At 40.5% G+C, this 21,536-nt stretch overlaps 1 protein-coding gene across 1 annotated transcript in view; it reads right to left on the bottom strand.

Moving 5' to 3' along the window:
- Positions 1–17,982, bottom strand: part of TMEM47 (transmembrane protein 47) — a 29,454-nt gene extending 11,472 nt beyond the window's left edge. Inside the window, exons 1-2 of the mRNA XM_059050291.2 lie at positions 17,474–17,982; positions 2,015–2,155 (exon numbers count right to left, since the gene is read on the bottom strand). Of these exons, the coding sequence (XP_058906274.1) occupies positions 2,015–2,155; positions 17,474–17,699 (367 nt within the window). The 5' untranslated portion in view covers positions 17,700–17,982. The remainder of the gene's footprint in view (positions 1–2,014; positions 2,156–17,473) is intronic.
- Positions 17,983–21,536: the final 3,554 nt, after the last annotated feature.

The raw sequence follows: 21,536 nt of genomic DNA, 5'->3' as shown, positions 1-21,536 counted from the left end.
GTTGCTTTAGGGATTCGTCTTGTTATTTTATAATTTACTAATATTTGTGGCAGCGAGAGTTAAATTAAAATCTTTTTTTGACCAAATCCATCACCTTTAACTTATACGCATTTACAATATGTTTTCTGTTACAACCCGTGCTTATTTTCACATTTTCACAAATTTTGCTATACTTGGGAAAAACTATAGAAATTTTAAAGAAAAAACTGGAACTTCCAGTTATTTCTGTAAGAATGTTTATAACAGGTGCTTTAAACAACAGATTTCTTTATAGATTCTGCATATGCCATTATAGAGTAAGTTAAAGGCTAAATGGGGTAGCAACTAGGTAGCACAATAATACTGGATATTTATAAGAGAATGTCTAGACTGTCTCTATATCTTCATAAATCAGAAATATGAGTATTCTTAAAGTTATTCAAAACATAATTCCAGTTTTAAAGAACTGTGTATCATTTCAGGACAATTTATCAAGAAATTCTATTATAATTGACTCTCTAATCACTATGTTAATAAATCCTAGCTGCAAAGATAAACTTATACTACAATTAAAATATCTAAGTTATTTCATTGTAAAAATAGGAAAAGAGCCGTGGCAAATCCATGAACTGAGAAATAAATTGGAGAATGATGGAATCTTTAGGAGAATCTTCATGTTATACTAAATGATTCACAATAGAGACCTTTATTACACGAGATCAACAATATAATGATACTGTGGTCACCGCCTAAGACTTCAAAATATTTTTTGTAATAGTGTTTTCTACTCTATTAGAAAGTATCTGTCATGCTATTTAGCCAGTTTTATAGGTGTCTCAATACAATGTCCAGTCCATAACAGGTACCCAATAAAGAGTGAATGAATGAATGAGGGATTCAGTAGTGAATGAACAACCCATTTAGGATTCACTAGCCTCCTAGCCCCAGGTCCACCAGTAACTACTATGTGATCTTGAGCACATCACTTAAGAGATTTTAATTAGATCTCTTTCTACATTCTTTCAGCCCTGTGGACCTTGTTTTTATGACCCTTGCATTCTGACCAGTCTTCATGGGTATAAGAAGATGAACACAAACAGCAGGGGGCAGCAGAACACTTCTGATTTTATATTTTTAGACCAAATGACCCTTCAAATCCTGAGAAATTTCATTTATTCCCATCTTTAAACAGCTTTAAAAAATCCATCTAACAGGCTAGATGGTTCTGTCAGTGTCTTCACTGTTGACAGTCACAGGGGCTTATTTTGCAGTCTTCAAATCAGATATGACTGACAGGGTAAACTGAAGGCACCAACAAGAATATTTCAGTTTCGGTCATTTATAAGAATATTTAAGGAGATCCTTATAAATGAAAATTAAACTCATATCAAATAATGTACTGGGCTTTTAGTCTTATAAGCCCCTTTTCTAAATAGCTCCCTGACTTTTAGTAAAACTTCCATTTTACCTGGGTTGATATTTTAATCCAAGCTGTGCTTCACAGAAAGATGGGTTGCTAAATTAATGAATATGCCATTGAACTCACACAATTGAATTGTCTGAAGGGTCACATTAAACATTATGATTTTTCAGTATAACCATGTTTATCTCAAAACAGATTTATACCTTTAAGGGTACACATATTGGAATTTTTTTTCAGTTTTATGTCAGAAAAAAACAATTTTGCCTTAAGATCACCAAGGGGGCAGTAAAAGGAGGAAAAAAATACTGGATGTGAAGAAAGACTGTTGGTAAACACATCTGCTGCAATTCCTAAGGCAACAGCCCTTGTCAAGAGCCATTATTATTTATTCGAGTTTTAGTTCGAAGTTTAGAAATTGCCACTGTGCTCTGTGAAATGCTTAACACACTGAAAACTGATAGTATGATAAACCTGTAGCCAATTTACCTTAAAATATAACAAATGCCTCTTGATCTGTAGGTAATACAGCAACCACATTACTGTTTCTGCATGAGAAGGGAGGATGGTAGAAAGGTCCCCTAATACTGGTTTGAAAGTAATGAATATATTTACCTGCTGCAAAAAGCATGACAGCAACAGGTCTGTAGAAGCGCCTTCGAGATCCCACGCAGATGGAAATCAAACCCACCAGGAATGCAATGAGAATGATGGCAGCACCGCCCAAGAGTAAAGCCAGAGTAGCAATCTGCCAATCTGGAAAGAAAAACGAAAGGCATTGCTTTTTTCAAGCAGTAAACTATGCTCAGCAGCAGTCACCTTGCTGCAGCTAAATAGACATGATTTTACTGCATACCAAGCATCCTTTGGGATTTGAGATGTTTTGCAACAAAAATTACTATAATTGTCCTTATTCAGAAAAGTCTCCTACATTAAGCGAAACACAGTTGGTTTTTTTTTTTTTTATCTTTTTTTTCCATGTACCCAAATCTCACTTATCCTTCCAGACCCACCTTGAAATCTTCGCTAAGCACAGTTTTTAGACCACGGGTTTGCCATGCTTTTCTTCCAAGGACTCTATTAAGCATTCATGCTAAATTGGTGCCCCCTGCACAACCTATTGTCATTATTATTATTATTTAATTTTCTATTGAGCTATAAAGTTCACAAATCATAAGTATAGAAAGTAGAGAACTTGATGAATTTCATGTATATTTACACACCCACATAACCACCACCCAGATTAAGATAGAGAACATTTCTGTCACCCAGAAAGTTCCCTCGTGCCCCTCCCCAGTCAATAATCACCCTCCTACCCAGGCTACGAACCAACATTATTTACGTATTCGATTTGCCTTTTCTTAAACTTTATATAAATGGTATCAATTCTTTGATGTCTGGCTTTTAAGTCTGTATTTTCTGTCTGGCTTTTATGCCTCTGATATTCAACCATGTTGTTGCATGTGGCTGTAGTACATACTTCGTTTTTTTATTGCTGTGCTTTCTTAGAAAGCCTTCCTTTGCACACACACACACACAAAAAAAAAACCCCAACTTTTAAATTGACTTTCTCTCCCTCCCCCCCCAACTAAAACAACTCCCCCAGCAAATTAGCATCAGGAAGATTTGTTGCTTTTTCCTCTTCTCTTTCCTTTCATTCTAATCTTACTGTTGTATTTACCACCATAGGGATGGTTTCTGAAAGTAAGTATTCCCAGGGTGCCAGAATAGACTCTAAGTGGTTCCTTGGCTCCTTTCTTCATTCACACGCGTTAACAGTAAGAATATACTGACCACTTACTATGTGCAGGCCTCTGTACAGATACTTTGAGTCTCCCATGCCCTCAATGAAACCGAAACCTCGCTGAAATGTATTTGTTATTTCTTATAAAATAAAGATTTAGAAAGAGTATGACACAAAACTGCCCATTTTCCATTTTATGAGTAGAATGTTCTCTAAGAAGTAAAGTGAATATGTAAAAGCACTATCCAGCTTAGGAAGCATCACAGAAAATGATACTGTGGAGAAGAACATTCTTCCGTGGGTTTTGTTTGGAAGTCCCAGGCTGCCTTTTCTGGTCCTCACTTTAATGTATGTGCAAGAAATAAAAGTAGACTTTAACCCATGGTTAAATTGCAATGCAGTCTATCCAAAGTCAAGAAGTCATGATATTTTGATGCTGCACTCTGAAATTATCCCTCCAGAAAGCTCCCAAAGTGCACTCTTTACCACTGCAGGATAAGGGACAAGTAGAGGAACCTACAATGCCCTAAGATTTTCTTCTTTTATTTACACTTGTATAACCCTGCCTCAAGCATCCTCTTCCACATCCTCTCCTCCTAATTAATTCTGGAAATACAGCTGGCACTAAACTAGAACTCACACAGCAATCAAGAAACAAACAAACAAGGGAGAAAACAGAACAAATCCATACTCCTTAAAATATAAAGATGAATCACAAGAAAGTGGAGAGCATTTTTTTATACCATCTATTTGTAATAAAGCAATTTAACTTCAAACAAAAGTATATCTGGCTTTCAACTAGAGTTTAAAAGGATAGCCATACTATGGGTTTTATTGTTGTTGTTCCATAAAAGCATGTAGCTTTGAATTATAACAACAAAAGAACAATCCTTACATTTGGAAGTCTCTAAATTGTTTTGAAAAAGTTTATGCATAGCACAATTTTATTGCACTTTAACATAATAAAAATCCTTCTGAAAAGTTATAAGTTGAAATTTCTGAATAATAAATCAAATTTTCATTATATCTAAATGTTTGAGGTACAAAAAATAATAATAATAAAGTCAATCCATCCAGACATCAATCAAATTCCTGGAGGCTTTAAGAGCCAATGCTGAACATTTTCTTGTTGGAGTATTACTTTTGTAAAATGATTATTGTTTTTAGCAACTTATTCCAATTTATTTTAAATAAATAAGAATTTTGAAAGTATCCATTTTGTTTAAATCAAGATACAACTTATTCACTCACTTTAAAAATAAAAGCACAATAGATTGCTTTTTTCCAATAAGCTCTTTCACATAGCCCAAAAGGCATAAAGTGCCACACATTTGACTATTTCTACTTTTCAATCCAAAATAAAACAGGAATTTTGATCACTTTTCTCTACTTTAAATATCCTCAAAGAATAACTAAAATATATGTATTTATTTGCATTTTGTAAAGAACAAGACTAAGAAAAAAATTGGCAAACTTTCCCTCTAAAGGGCCAGATATTAAATATTTTAGGCTTTGTGGGTCATGGTCTCTGTTGCAACTACTCAACTCTGCCTTGTTGTGTGAAAACAGCCCTAGGCAGTATGTAAATAAAAGGAGCATGGTTGTGTCCCAATAAAACATATCTACAAAAACAAGTGGTGGGCTGTCAGGCAATAGTTTGCTGACTCCTGGTCTATACCTCATGTACCATTTTATTTATTTATTTATTTATTTATAGATAGATAGAATGTTTGTTTGTTTATTTATTTATTTATTTATTTTTGGCTGTGTTGGGTCTTCATTGCTGTGAGCGGGGGCTACTCTTCTTTGCAGTGCACAGGCTTCTCATTGCAGTGGCTTCTCTTGTTGCGGAGCATGGGCTCTAGGCGCGTGGGCCTCAGTAGTTGTGGCACATGGGCTCAGTAGTTGTGGCTCGCAGGCTCTAGAGCACAGGCTCAGTAGTTGTGGCACACGGGCTTAGTTGCTCCGCGGCATGTGGGATCTTCCCAGACCAGGGATCAAACCCGTGTCCCTGCATTGGCAGGGGGATTCTTAACTCCTGCACCCTGCAAGGAAGTCCTCATGTACCATTTTAAAATGTTGAACTTTCTTTTAGGTAAAGGCCTCTCAGACAATAATAATTTCATAATGAAGTCAATTTGATTAATGAGTAATACAGGAGTGCAAAGTGATGCATATCCAGCATAACAATAGAAAACTGTAAAAAAATCCTAATTTCACATGTTGAATTTCCTTAAAATAGTTAATACTTTATTTCATACCGAAAGCCAATAAAATGCAATAGAAGCTACAGAGAATAACAAGTATTAAAAGGGACTAGAACCTAATTAGGAGGGGAAACTCTTGTAGCAAAGGAAATAGTTCTAAAAAGTAGATGAATACAACCAGTTCTGATTTTCAAGTATTGAAGCTTTGGCTAATGAGCAAGTCACTTTAGACATAAAGTCAAAAAGGAGCACCAATCACCAGCATCTCCACATTTATGATATTGCTACCCTTCCCTTTGATCCACAGCCATAGCTATGCCTGCTCAAACAGAAAAGCCATTTTATTTTCCAAGAGACTAGAATTGGACCACATATGTCTGCCACTGTCCTGGCCAGAAGCTGGGGCTTAGACTGAAGTACTGAGGCTGTATCTCTGGTGGCTGTTGCCAAGTTTGGGGATTGTTATCGTTATACCCATTTGGAATGATTCACTTGGGCAGGTTGCCCAGGATCAAAGATTTAACTCGCTGACCAGTTGAACATCCATCAGTAAGCTGAAAAAGCGGTTTGAAATGGCTACCATAGTCAAGGAGGCTCAGGGTAGTTTTCACGGTTCAGCACTAGACATATTGGACCTGAGAACAGTGCATGTGGCATTGTGTCTCTTTCAGTAAATGGCAACAGAATCCACTGTCCAAACATTAGGACCTGCCTCACAGATGGGTTAAAGTCAGGGACTATGAAGATAGGTCTGATACCATTTTCCTCTTTCTTACTGAACAAGACTAGGAGATGGGGAATAAAACAAGTCAAAAATACTTTTATAGATACCTACTAATGGCCATTAAGATAATAGGCTGGGATTCATGTTTACAAAGACATGTATTTACTTATCTACCAAATGTAGATTTAACAAGAGTATATACATATAAAATATTTTGTTATATACTACAGGAGTCAGGCAATTTTACATTAATACTGTAATAAATGACTGGAAAACCATACACAAATCGTTTTTTCCATTAGAAGGTTTGCATGCCACAAATACTTGCTATCCCATATTCAATGTTTGCAAAACAAAATGTCATAAAATTCTCAATTTTCAGCTCCATTTCTTCAAAAAAAATCATCTATTTTAAGTTCTCATAATTGGTTAATTTCTATATCAATCTTAGTTCCCCAATTTTATAGCCCTCACAGTATTTAATCAGATAAAGTGTTAAGAGTCCTTAGAGATTTATTACTCGGCATTAGTTTTATACATTTCTATAAATGATATACTGATACTGTAGTGGAGCAGTGGACGTAAACCAGCTCTGCAGAACATCAGTGGCCATGGTTCTGTTTTACACATTGCAGTGCTCTGCACAATTGAAATTGGTCATTGTTCAATGTTGGGCCACCTGATTTGAAATCTGACTTTGGTTTCTAAGACCTGAGAGAACAAGTGATAATAGGTTTGGAGGAAGTAATGTACAACCTTGGTCCATAAACTGGTTAGGTCTCAAATGGGCTGGGAGGGATGTTTTGGATGCGGAAATGAAACCTGAAATGAGGCTGGCATAGTATATGTCAGGTTCCACTTAAGAGTATTTTGGCAAAACTGACACAGTGACACACCGGATGCATTGGAACTGCACCTACAAAAGCCAAGGCTAAAGATAAGTATGTGCTTCCCTATGACAGTTTTCTCTAACAGAAAAAAGATAAAAAAGGAAAAAAAATAATTAAAATAAATAAATATAAATATATATATATATATAAACAAAAATTGGGCAGTCCATACGTCAAAACATCAAGTACCAACATTAATGTGCAACTCAGGAACTAAATTCAAATCCTCTTTCTAAGTATTTTTACTAGCGAGTGCCAGAGTTTCCAATGTCTATAAATGCTTTAGTATTCTGCAGAATTGTGCTGACTTACTTTACAATCTAATACATGAGACTGGCCTGAAGTTGCTACTGCATTATGAAAATTCTATGGGCCACATTATAACTGCCAAATTGGAGAATTCACATTCCCTTGGGGAATTCACGGTCAAAATTTACTTCCGATTTTCAGGAAAAGCAAAATCTAAATGATGATACATTTTCCACACTTTTGAGCCAAGGTCAGTGTACCACACCAGTGCCTAAAGCTTTCCTCCACCCGTCTCATTTCAAAACCTTTAACTCATCAGACACTGGCTAATTTATTTACCTCTGTAGGTATTGTTTATACGCTGAGATTAGTTCTACTGTATGTAAATCCTTGAACACCCAATTGTCACTTCTTCTAGGAAATTAGATATAATTAAAAAGCAATGAAGAAACACATTTTTTTTTTTTTTTTTTCGGTACACAGGCCTCTCCCGTTGCGGAGCACAGGCTCCGGACGCACAGGCCCAGCGGCCATGGCTCACGGGCCCAGCCGCTCCGCGGCACGCGGGATCCTCCCGGACCGGGGCACGAACCCGCGTCCCCTGCATCGGCAGGCGGACTCTCAACCACTGCGCCACCAGGGAAGCCCAAGAAACACATTTTTAACCTTATAAATTCAACTCCCACAGCAGAAGTGGGTGGTACTTCCCCAAGTGTATTCTAATATTTTAATGCACGATTCTCACTATTCCTATAATTCTCATCAGAAAGTAAAATATTGATTTTAATAACTTTTATAATCACACTGAAATGTGCCAAACAGACACTTATATTTTTACCTTTGAATTCTCCAAAAGAATATTAACCAAAATGATATCCATAACTGCAATCAAAATCATTCACTACTCAACCTATAAGAGTAATCTTTTCTGTCATCTTGACGCTATCTCACAAGCCATCCACAAGTTCTCCTTAGTTACTCTTTATGTGGCGAAGTGCAAAATCGGAACCATTTTTGAGTGAGTTTAAACTTTGTTTTCTTGGCTAAGTTGCATCCTGACCTAAATCCTTCAGCATTGCTTAATTTTCCACTGTTCCATGGGATACAGACACAAACAAAGGCAGCCAAAAGAAGAATCAGGATTCTAACTTCAATAATTAAAATGACCATCTCTTTTTTCAAACAACTAATATCAAAAGTAACATTCACATGCAAACATTTATGGCAAACAACTACGTCTTTCATAAAATGACAAACAGTATAGACACTATGTGCACCGAGTTGCACAAAGTCAAGTGAAATGTCAGAGAAGCACCTACTTAAAAACCCATGTTAAGCTGGCAACAATATGATTTAAGTCTCACTCTTTAGGCCCATTTATGGATAAAAAATGTGTCAGAAATACAGTGCCAACCCAATTTTAGCACATAAATTACCCCAGGTAACCATCCAAATACATAATGCAACAATTTTAATGACCAAAGTGCAGGTCAATTTTACCAAAATTTTGGAAAATTCTGGTGATCCAAGAGTGCCAAACAGGTTATTAATTTTCAATCCATGAAAATTTCGTTCAAGAATTTTGAGTTGTTTTGTGTTGATGTTTGAAGAACACACATACTTTTTTCTTTACAAATAAAGGGACACTTTAGCTGCTTCACAGAATTCTATCACAGAAAATTTGGTGGAAATTTAATTTATCATCTAAGCACCATAACATAGTGTTCTTTTCCCAAAATAAAACCATTGTATACACTGCTTAGCCAAAGCCCTGCTATTAAAGTACGTTTCAGTATTTAGACAAAAAAGAAAGATGCCATCACTGCAAATGGCTGCTGTTTCTTACCAAGTATTATATTAGAAAGATTTCATTAGCATTTGATGGTAACTAGTATTATCTAATGGGTACTGGTATTTCTCAATAGTAATTCCTAATCATAGTACATATGTAAACTTTTACATAAAACATTGTTCCTTCTCCACTCTTTGGAAAAAAACTAAGAAGGTTACAATTTGGAAAATTTGGTTATTTGGAAAAACGAGAAGAAGAAAACCCATGCCAAGACTAGGAGTGGGTGACCTGCCTCTAAGCAACTAAAAAGCTTTTGTGATGGGTTTAGCGTAGCTAATAATAATCAAAGGGTGGATGGCAGGCAGCCAGCCAGTCACCCACGATCAGTATTAAAACACCCCCCAGTAAATATGGAGGGATAAATTTGGCAAGCTAGTGCCCCCACCAGTTCCCTGTTAGCAAGCTTCTTTAGATGAGAGCCCTTCTTCTACCCCCCTGCAGAAGGTGAATTTATATTTATTTCCTCCTTTATAGTACTTCGTACATTTGTATTATTCCATTAATTTGTTTAAAAGAAACTTTCATTCATGACCTTGCTCTCACCACCAGAATGACTAGCTGACTTTGTACCAGGAAAATGCTTACTCCCTGCTAGGAAATCAATGAATATGTTTCAATGAAGTTAACTACTTGGATACATAGGAGAAGATAGAAAAGGGCCTCCAGGGACATTTCTATAACTCTTTAAGTCACCTACTAGTGCTAGGAAAAGACTCCAGGTTGCCTTCACAAAGCACTATGCATTATGATGAACATTTGGTTTCAGGACCATAAAACATGACAGAAATAAAACTCCTTCTGATGGAAATTTGAGTCCTTTTGTGGATGTGCCTTTTCATGCATAGAGAATATGTGTCTTGGAGTCCCAACTTCTATTTTTTTAACATCTTTTTGCCTAATACGCATATATTTTGAAAAGACAGTCAATATTTGTGACCTTATCTTGAAACATGGCTCATTAAAACTATCATTTTAAATCTCACAACAGTTAATAAGCTGGTAGAGATAAAAATGATCTAGATATTTTTTTCCTGGTTTTCTGGAAACCATGGATGCTTCATTTTTGTAGGGGTTATTGTTTGTTTTGTTTTGTTTTGTTTTATTAATGGGAGTCTTTGGTGCCAAAGGCAAGACTACAATAGAACAGAAAATTGATGGTCTACTAATGTCTCAAAATCCCAAACAAATATAGGAGCAAAAAAGGGTAAGGAAGGCGTCCTTGTCTAATTTTCAAGGGAGATGATCCAATACTTTGAAAAGACTGGTAAGATTTAACTGTCCATGCCTTTGACATGTGAGGATGAAATTCTGCTTAAGGAAAAATCTGTCTGATGATAAATAAGTGTATCTTAAAAAAAAAATAAAGCCAGAATGCAATAATAAGGTTTTTTTGGTTTTGTTTTAATCTTTATTTATTTTTTGGCTGTGTTGGGAATCCATTGCTGCATGTGGGCTTTCTCTAGTTGCAGGAGTGGGGGCTACTCTTCATTGCAGTGCATGGGCTTCTCACTGTGGTGGCTTCTCTTGTTGTGGAGCATGGGCTCTAGGCACGCAGGCTTCAGTAGTTGCAGCACATGGGCTCAGAAGTTGTGGCATGTGGGCTCTAGGGCGCATGGGCTTCAGTAGTTGTGGTGCACAGGCTCAGTAGTTGTGGCGCACGGGCTTAGTTGCTCCGCAGCATGTGGGATCTTCCCGGACCAGGGAGCGAACCTGTGTCCTCTGCATAGGCAGGCAGATTCTTAACCACTGTGTCACCAGGGGAGTCCCCCAGAATGCAGTAATAAGTTGGTAAGAAAAATCAGTCTCTTGATAAATAAATGTATCTTTTTAAAAAACAATAAAGCCAGAATGCAGTAATAAGTTGATCCAGTGAAATTTATATGCATATAATCAATTTAAGGAACTTACATGGCTGGCTTCCACAGACTTTTGGAAGTGTTTTTCAACTTAAAATCAAGCAGTTGTTTTAAAGAACTCTATCTTAAAGAAAAAGAAGTTTTTGTTGATTTTTACGGACTAGCCACGGTAACAATGTAAAATTTGATGATAATAAACATCTAAAATTTAATGGACTTTTCAACATAAATGAGTCTATTTGAAGACTCTTTAAATTCTATGGGAAATCAAATCTTGGATGATAAATAATCTTCTAAAAAGTAGACAGCTGTTTCACATGTAGTTCTTAACTTCTTCATCCAAAGTTCCATACATGATAGTATTCAACAATCCTTCAAATACCAAGAGATAGTTGTCTGCAATATTACTGGAAATTCTGAAAACCCGCCCTGCAAAAATACTATGGCTAAGTACAATCTCTCTGTTGAGTCTTTAATATTCTGTCTTGCCTTATTTTTCTTGTCCATGCAATCAATTTAATCGGGCAGGATTATTTTTTAAAATCTTTTCTACTCCAAATGTGCTGTGATTCTGTGATTCAACATATGGGCAATTATCAAGAGAAGAATCATGTTATTAAAATAATGAAAAAACAAGCAAACAAAAAACATCCCTGCAATTCTCATACCTTTCTAGCACTACAAAACTTGGCTCCTGTATGGAATTGTTACATTTTAGTGTTCATGTACAAACCATCTTGTCAGACTCATACAAAACCTTCTAAGAAAGGCTGAAATTTTATCATGAAACATGAAGTAGCAAATTAAGAGTTCAGATTCTTAATCACTTTGATCCTTGATCATTTGAGACTATAATCCAAAAATGACCTAAGGTTGAATATATATAGAGAAAAACCTTCTCTATTTGTAGACAGGTTAAGTTTTTTAGCTCATTTGATTCCAAATCTAGAGTAACCCCATACAAGCGACTAATCGTTAAACCATGTGTTGGTTGAGGGCAGTTTTTCTGGCTAGACTCCAGTGTCAGACTATACTTGCAAATGTGGCCCAAGAGCATTTCCTATCCTACATGCTCTTCTACAATGCTCCATCAAGAAGTAGAGCCCAGTTCTCCTCCCCTGGAATCTGGACTATACATATGGCTCCTCTGTGATTTCCCAGGCTGGTTCAGACAGAGACTGGTTCTCTTTGAACCCTTGCTCTCAGCAAAACTACTCATCCTGTAAGAAGTCCAACTATGCTGAGACCACCATGCTAGAAAGGCCAGTCCCAGCTGAGTCCAGCCTCACAGCCATTCCAAACAATAAGTCAAACCCCGTGAAACCATTTGGAAGAGGATCCTGCAGTTCCAGATGTTCTAGTTTCCAGCCATTCAAATCACCCTCAGCTCCAGCTCCAGACATCCTGGAGTAGAGACAAGCCATCCTCATTATGCCCTATCTGAATTCCTGACCCACAAAAGTCATGAGCATAAAAAAATAACTGTCATTTAACACCACTAACTTTGGGGGTGGTTTGTTTTCCATCATTAATAACTGGAACACTCTTGGAGAAAACCTGTCCCTACCACTGATTGAGAACTTGGTAAACTTACAAAAATACCTGGTCTCCTCAATAATATATGGAGATAACATTAGCTAAACTGCAAGTTTATTCAACACTGGGAATAACAGAGATGTCTGGCCTGGAATAGTACTGAATAAAAGGTAGCTATTAGACAATAACTTTGTGATCACGATTTACCAAGAGCACTGTTAGATGCTGGGAAGTACATATCAAAATTTAAATTTGAGACTAACAACGTACTTCATCATTCAATGCAAAAAAAGTTTACCACTTAAGGAGGAAAATGTCCTCAATTATTGAAAAAAATTATCACTTTGGGTTTGCTTCTCTGAATATATAAGGAAGAAATGCAACCCTAATGAGCAGGTATGTTTGCATATTTAATCTTCATAACAAATCATCTGAGGACAGTAAGCTGTATGAGGTCATATGATTGGTAAGTGGTCAAGTTCAGGGCAGTTTGAATCCAAAGCCTCATATATTCTTCACAACACTACTCTGCCCTCCTAGAGGATTATGTTATAATTTATCAGAGTTCATAAAGAAGTTTACTGTGATATTTAGGTAATATAATCCAGGGACTTATTTTGGAGCACCTACAATCCTTTTCACGAATATATCCAGTAGTACTTTGCGGTCTCACTAAGTGGGCTTAGTATTAAACAGAAACCTGAAAGTGATTCTTCAAATTTATTCCTGACAGCAGGCAAAATCTATTGCTTGAGATATGCTTTTGTTTGTTTTGGTTTTGTTTTGAAAGGTTTTATGAAAGGCCAGGCTTCTCACATACTCATCAAATCCCTTAGCTGACAAAGATTGATCTAAATGGCTCCCTGGAGATTACAATCATTCTACAAATGTGAACAAAAGAGGAATTATATCTGCCCACAAATTAAAATGTCCTTTGTAAAAGTCAATCTGGGGAACTTCAGAGTCTTAGGAGACCTTAAAAGGAAATCATCATCAAGATCTTGAAATGTTATACTGGGTTTTCTCTGGATTATTAATCAAGAAAGTTTTGGTGCTAAGTGCTGCTCTTTGAATAATTTTCCACCAGTCTGTGCTGTATAGGTTAAATAAAATTCCATTTGTTCTACTTCTGTTCTTTTTTAGGCAGCCAGAATAGAGTATAACTGTTGTGACCTCCAGGCTTGCTGAGCTATTTGTAAACATGCATCAATATCAACTCATTTCAAGCAACAAGCTGAACTTTCCCTGGAGTAAATCACATTGCAAAGTTTTCCAATGAAATTCGTTTCCCAATTAAGATATGGACTCAAAATATACACAGATGATACACATCTGAACTCAGAATCACTGTATCTCAGATTTTCCAAGATTTGCAGGTGTTTAGGCAGTTCCGTTTATCTTAAACTACCACCCAAGACAGGTTTTCTTATAATGCCTTTTGAAGTGGATTTTTATATCAGAGTTTTAAAAAAATGACCTACAAAGCACTCTTAAAAGAACCCCTTGTCAACTGAAAATGATAATATTCACCTGTTATTAGCCTACAGTGCATTGCCATTTCAAAACTGCCAGTGACTTGTTACAAATGCAGCTATTTTTAGGACAGTGCGCAAATGTTAATATTCCTTGAAAAAGGAACCAACTATTTAATCAAGTATTTTGTGGATGGAAAGATGGATAAATGCCACTTGTTATATCCCAAAATTACTCTCAGTAAATTGTGTTCATTTGGCCATCTGCACACCCTTACATTTTGCTTAGTCAGTAAATAACACAGACATCAAAAAAGCAATCTGATTTATGTGAAATAGCTACGTATTTATAAATTTTAAAGAAGAAGCATAAAATTACCCTAGAGGTTATACAGTACGTTTGAAGTCAAAGTTTAGGGTGTCAGCTTTCTGTATACACTTGAGTAACCCTGTTTGTACTAAGGATTCTCTTATAATTGCTATGGCTGTGAAACCCTATAATTAGATTCTAGGGAAAAAGTTATCAAAACTAAATGCGACTAAGCAAAAGTCTAAAACATTACTATCATTTAAAAATAATATTTAAGATGTATTAAAAGGTTGCCAAAATCATCCTTAGAAATTCTGTGGCCAGCAGCCATGTGGAGTACTACCTATCCTAAACTTCCTAACAAGCATACTTAATTTATTTATTTTTTTCCTGTTTCCACCGTGAATGACAGTCTATTAGCCATTTTCTCATTTGTCTTTTTGGAAAATGTACAGCTTAAAGATGAATGCCTGGATAGTCCCCCATACACTGAATTGGGACACCGGAGAAAAGCATTACAGTTGACTGACACCCGGATTACTGGTTCGTACTAGAAGTGCTGACGCAACCTACAATACACTAGGACACAAAAGGAATGGTTCTGCTTTTGCTTAAAACCATAAAATAGGTTATAAGCGGCAAACGATGCACATTTGGTACCAAAATTAAAATGCGGCTTTAAAAATAATGGCTGAGGGGAAAGTTTCCGTAGGAACTAGGCCTAAGTAGGACATATTGTCATCGGTAGAAACATTCCTGAAATTTCCCTTCTGTATTTACAAGCTTGCCTCTTCACGGGCAGTTTCAATTCTAATTAAGACAAAGGGTTTTAATTAAGCCCTGAAGATGCTGGTAAAGGGCCTTCAGTAAAACTGTCCTTGGTGGTTCCTCCTGAGGTAATTCATTTCACGAGACAAAGAAGTGGATCTCTTAAAATCTTCAGAGAAGACATTTCCCTCCCTGCTTTCTGCTATTCAACACAGCAAACAGACTGAGAAAAGCTGCCTGCCCTTTGGAACGGGCAAGGAAAACATTGCTCATTTCACTTCAAGCTTCCCCCTTGTTTCAGAATACTGGTGCACAGAAGCTTCAAGTGCACCAAACACTGTAAGAAAATAGACTTTGTAAAGTGGGGAGATGAGCGATTTTCCAGATTTTGTTTCCTTTCCTCCTGCATCCTCCCCGTCCACCACCACCTTGGGGAGGAAAAACGAACTGCTACTACATAAAGAAAGTCAAGAACTTGTTCCAGATAGCCTCCAACAAAACCATTTCCACCAGCCCAATTTGCTTCTGAAGTATACTTTTTCTAGGATGAAAACTATTTTATTTTCAGGAACGCAACAAGAAATAAATGCTGCAGTATGAGTTTCAGCAAGAGGGTAGAATAACGGGTTTAGAAGAAAAAATCAGAAGCTGTACCAGCCTCTGATTTTTACCTTGCAGAGTCCTATTACAACTATATTTGCATTAAGCTTGTGTCTCCCTATTTCCTTGCTTAGAGAGTAAAAAAGCAGAGATAAATGGGTATGGAGGCAATGAAGGAAAGATTAGCAAACACTGCAGACGCGCCACAAACTCGAGCTGGCTTCTCCCCATTCCCCACATTCCTGGCCGAGAGAAAAGGATACGGGCCTGAAAAGAAAATGGGAGTTGAAGCTTGTTTCTCCTACCTATCTGAAAAGTCTTTATGCAATCAGGGGGCTATTATTTCAAGAGACAGAGAGAAAGGGGCAAAAGATTCACGTTGCTAAGGAGACATGCTGGAGCTGGCATTCCTACATAAATTTCCATTTCTATTGGAGAGGGGAAAGAAAGCATATTTTCTCCAAAGTTTATTTGGATCCCCTGGTTACTGAAGAAAGGCATTTTACCAATTTATTTTATCTTTAGTTGTAAACAACCAACCCTGAAAGAATTAAAAGACCTAAATGTTGACCTCTCGCTGCCAACCAGTCCCCTCCACAGTAAATTAAGCAACAAAGACGAAATCCTTCAATGGAAATTTTGAGGTAATATTAAAGAAAAAGCCTTTTGTAAACAGACAAATTTCTGGAAGAAACTAAACCAAGTGCACTAATTTCTCTTATAACAAGAAACCAAAGACAAAAGCAAATCTGATTTTTTGTGGCTCTTTGTCCTATTTCAACTTGCCTGGAACTTGACACGTTTCCAGTAAAGCTTTATAAATAGTCCCAGAGAAGACAGGAAACTGTCACGAAGGAATTTAATGAGTTTCTCAGGGGTGCGCGTGTAAGTGTGTAAAATCACAGCCTGGTCCTGCCTTTTATTCCCCTTTCTCTGCACTGACACCAGCAGCTGAAGAATCAAGATTAGCGAGGAATAGGGGTTTGCAGCAAGAAATCGGAAGTTGTCAGATTTCTGCTAAGGGCGTAACATTGGGAGGGCAGGGGAAGGCAACCGGGGCTCAAGGAGAGAGTAAAGCGGTAAAGGCCCTCCGTGACTACCTAATTCTCCGTCCTCCACCCCATCCTTTTGCTGCTTCCAGTGCTGGCTGAATAAGCCACAACTTTCCAGGCATCTGTGAGTACCTCATGCAGAAGAGCAAGAAAGATCTGGAGGGCTGAAGAGGCATTTGGAGTGGGAAAGAAAGAAGAGCAACTCTCAACCAAGGACGGTGTCACCAAAAAAGGCAAGGAAATTAAAGCCTGTCCCTCTCCCAACTCTTCACATCCCTCAAAAATTTAAGGAACTAAAATCCAAACCGAAACTCACGGGAAAACCCAGGTAAAGTGGAGTAGAATAGGCAGAAACGGGGGCACTCAGAGGTAAACTCAGGCAAATTCCTCCTTGAGAGAGAAGTGGGGAAGGCAGAGAGAACCCACAGCATCCTGGTGTGAGTTGGGGCGCTTTTGCTTGTGTCTTTTTTAACGCGGGTGTGGAAGGCGTTGCATTTTCAACACAGCCACATGGTTCTCGCCTTAAACGATAACAATTACCCCAAATAGCATAAGTGTTACTCCAGAGCCCGAGGCATGGCCACGGGAAGAGAGGGCGTGGGACATTGTACTGGGTTTGGCGACCGGGATTGGGGAGAGGTGAGGGGTGGAGATCAGGGAGTTGGCTGGAGCCCGAGGATCCGCGAAGGGCCAGGATGGAGGGGGCGGACTAGGGTGGGGTACACAGAAGGAGAGGCAGGTAGAGGCGGTAGCTGTCCAGGCAGCGGGGCGGTCCGGGGCGGGAGGCAGGGGTCGCGGCGCGCCGGGCCCTCACCGCTGCTGAGTGTGGACTCGCAGTGCCAGATGTCCAAGCTGGCGGGTTTCCGGCAGGACTCCCACAGGGACAGGTAGTACTGGTGGTCGGCCGTGACCCAGGCCGGGCTCAGCACGGCCCCCAGGTCCAGACACAGTGCCAGGAAGATGCACACCAGCCCGACCAGCTTCAGCGGGGTCAGCACCGACACGCGCACCTCCTCCATGCCGCTGCCCGCCGAAGCCATGTCCCGGGCGCCGCAGCCGGCCCGCCCCGCCGGAGACGAGGACGCCAGGCGGGTCCGGAGAGCCGCGAGCCCGACCTCCCACGGAGGGAAGCAGCCGAGCAGCCGCGCGCGGGGACTCGCTCCCTCGGGGATCCGCGCGCTTTCAGCCGCGCCACGAAGGTGGATCTGCGGGGCAGCCGGCCGGGGACCGGGTCGTGGGCAGCCGCAGCGACGCCGATCCCGCCGTGGACCTTCGCCACCGGCCCCGCGCAGCGCTCTGCCCGCGCCCGCTCCGCCCCGGCGCTGCCCCGCTCGCTCGCTCCGCCCCGGCCCCTCCCCGGCTGCGGGAGGCGGCGCCGAGCGGGGCGGGGCAGCGGTCAGCGCCCGGGCCGACGTCAAGCTCCGGCTACTGGCTCCAGACTCCCGGCGCGAGAGGCTTGCGCCCGCCCCGCCCCTACCCGGTGCGCGCGGAATGGGTGCGCTCTCTCTCTGCCCCCCGTGCGCTGTGCGCGCGCAGCGAGTCCTCTACCCTAGTGTGATGCGCGAACAGAACCCCATGCGAGCCCTCTGCCCCCGAACCGCTGCGCGGGGCAATTCCTCGAAGCTGCCCGGCCCCCGGGACCGCCCCTGGCCGCGCTTGCCCCGGGGTCGCCTGGCCTCCCCCCCCCCCCACCTCCCGTCACGTGGATTTCCTTTTCTTAGCGAGCTGGGGTGGGTCCTTTTCTAGAAGGCGTCAGCTGTAGATTCCTAGGTTTCTTGGGCTGTGGCCATTGGAGCAAAGAGAGGTTCTCTCTCAGCGATGTAACACACCCCCTCCCGCCCCGCCAATTTCTCATCCCGGGGGGATTTGGAAGAAGGTGGAGAAAAGTGACAAAAGGCGTTTTGTTCTCTTTTCAAACTCAGTATGGACCCAGTCTTGGACGCGATCTCTTCCCCCACCCGCCCCCTCCCGCCAGTTTTCCCTATTTCCTAACTTTACCCGCCGGCCTACTGCGGCTTCTATTCTCTGGGCTCGCCTCCTTTCGCGCCCCCTAGGAAGGGCGGCGTGAAACGAAAGAACGCAGGAGCTAAAATGGGAATGAGAGCTCCCACAAAATGTGATGTAAACCTTACTTGCTTCCCCGCTGCTGTGTTCTTTGCACGTTGCCTAAAACCTTTATTCATTCGGCTTTACATTATGCCAAGTGGGATCTGAATCCCTCCATGGCATTAACCTTTTCCTGTGCCCCGAAGACCTAGCCCAGGGCCTGGCATAGGAAAAGTGGCATATCTTTAAGTAATGAATCTACGCATATTTACTGTGTGCTTGGGGCTAAGGATTCAGCCCAGTTCAACCTTGTCTCTGTTTTTAAGGAGATGCTCTATTTTTCCCCCTGTACATGAGGAATAAACTCCCATTGAAATTGAATTTGCAATTTGTAACTGACTATAGTTCAGCTTGTGTTTGGTAGGTTATCTGTCTCCTGTATCTCTCTGACTACTTGCCCTTTTTCCTATAAAAGAAACAACTTATTGATAGTTCATTGGGGGTAGGGGTGTTCCCAGATCTTTCACTGTCTGCAAAAGTTGGGGAGAAATCCAAAAAATAGTGGTTAAGATCTGAAGAATGGAAGAAATGCCTTCTCTCTTTTAATGAAACACCATCCTCAACGCTGCAGGAGTTCATACTTTTTGCGGATAACAGTTTCTTTTCTTCTAATCACATCTTTCCATAGGGCTGACTACATTTTGACCGAAGCAACATTTTGAATGCAAAAAACAGTTTAGTGTCAAATGACGAGAATAAGAACCAACCCAATGTGAAATAAAAACCCATGGTGGGCTTCCCTGGTGGCGCAGTGGTTGGGGGTCCGCCTGCCAATGCAGGAGACGCGGGTTCGTGCCCCGGTCCGGGAGGATCCCACGTGCCGCGGAGCAACTAGGCCCGTGAGCCGTGGCCGCTGGGCCTGCGCGTCCGGAGCCTGTGCTCCGCAATGGGAGAGGCCACAGCAGCGAGAGGCTCGCATACCGAAAAAAAAAAAAAAAAAAAAAAAAAAAAAAAAAAAAAAAAAAAACATGGTTTTCTTACATTTGTTCCCCTACCTCTCCATCGTGATATTTACCGCACTTAACGAAGAATGCTACAGCACTCTGAGCTCCGGAACCTCTAACTTCCAACAGGATTCTTGGCCTCCCAACCTTTCAAGGAGAAAGACGCTTACGTGCTTATCCTTGAAAACAGTTCCTTTCCTTTTTTTTTTTTTTTTTTTTTGGTGGTATGCGGGCCTCTCACTGCTGCGGAGCACAGGCTCCGGACGCACAGGCCCAGCGGCCATGGCTCACGGGCCCAGCCGCTCCGCGGCATGTGGGATCTTCCCGGATCGGGGCACGAACCTGCGTCCCCTGCATCCACAGGCGGATTCTCAACCACTGCGCCACCAGGGAAGCCCCCTTGAAAACAGTTCCTAATGGAACACTGCAAAGTTATAAACCAGGACGATTAATAGGGAGGACCAGGCTTGGGATATCTTTCTTTTACCTTGGATATATGTTCGTGGATTTATAAGGTACATTTGAAAATAATATTTTAGAATATTTCTTGACTATGCCCTCACAGTTATCTTTTTTTTCTCCAAGTTCTATCACTTGCCCTCTAATAAGTTCCAGTCCCAATGTGCCAGTATTTTCTTTATCTTCGTTCCATCTAGTTTGGGCTTCCTTCCTCCTGCGGCCCCACCCTCCCCTTGCTTCGTTTTTCCCGCTTGTACTAAACTGCTTACCTGAACAACTCCATCCTTCATTGTACCACCTATAAAATTGTCTCTGTACTGTCTCAAAAATTAGAAAAATAAGCCATTTTTAACAAAAAAAGCCAAATTCTCCTAAAATACTCCATTCTTCTTTTAATATGTGTAGAATTTGCACAGCATAATACAGATCACCAATCCTTAATCCTCATTTTAAAAATACAAAAAGCTCTCAAGACAGAAGGTATTTTTTTTTGTTTTTTGTTTTTCTTTTCATAAGTTTGTAGCAAACTCATTTAGTAAAAACAAACAAATAAAAAAACAAAAAGCAAAAAACAATTACAAACTAATGTGAGGCTATTTATGGTTTTGGTTTATCCCACTTAGTGTGAATAAATATGGAGCCACAAACCCTGTTGGGTGTTGTCTAATTTACAACATAGGAACCATAGCATCATTCTACAATCTGAAAAAGTTCCTCAATACAGCTGGCCCCAGAGGTTTCATATAAGAGATGGTGGACCTGCATTTACTCTAAAAAGGGAAACGGTGGAGCAGAGATTCTAACCATAGTCAACATTGAATGAAAACCTACCAAAGGGCTTCCCTGGTGGCGCAGTGGTTGAGGGTCCGCCTGCCGATGCAGGGGACGCGGGTTCGCACCCCGGTCCGGGAAGATCCCACATGTCGCGGAGCGGCTGGTCCCGTGAGCCATGGCCGCTGAGCCTGCGTGTCCGGAGCCTGTGCTCCGCAACGGGAGAGGCCACAACAGTGAGAGGCCCGCGTACCACAAAAAAAAAAAAAAAAAAAAGAAAACCTACCAAAAAACAAAAAAGGTATCTGGCTGGAAGTAGGATGGGAGGTGACAGCTAAGGTGTGTGTGTATATGCGTGTGTGTGTGTGTGTGTGTGTGTAGGAGGGGAGTAGAAACAAGAATTGAAAAAGGCCCATATCTGAGGGACTTCCCTGGTAGTCCAGTGGTTAAGACTCTGCACCTGAATGCAAGGGGCCCAGGTTGGTTCCCCGGTCAGGGAACTAGATTCCGCATGCCTCAACGAAGTTCCCACACACGGCAATGAAGATCCTGCATGCTGCAACTAAGACCAGTGCAGCCAAATAAATTTTTTTAAAA

The sequence above is a fragment of the Kogia breviceps genome, chromosome X, assembly GCF_026419965.1.
Source record: "Kogia breviceps isolate mKogBre1 chromosome X, mKogBre1 haplotype 1, whole genome shotgun sequence".
Taxonomy (NCBI): domain Eukaryota; kingdom Metazoa; phylum Chordata; class Mammalia; order Artiodactyla; family Physeteridae; genus Kogia; species Kogia breviceps.
Note: the sequence above shows the minus strand (reverse complement) of the source record. Positions and strands in the feature narration are given on the sequence as shown.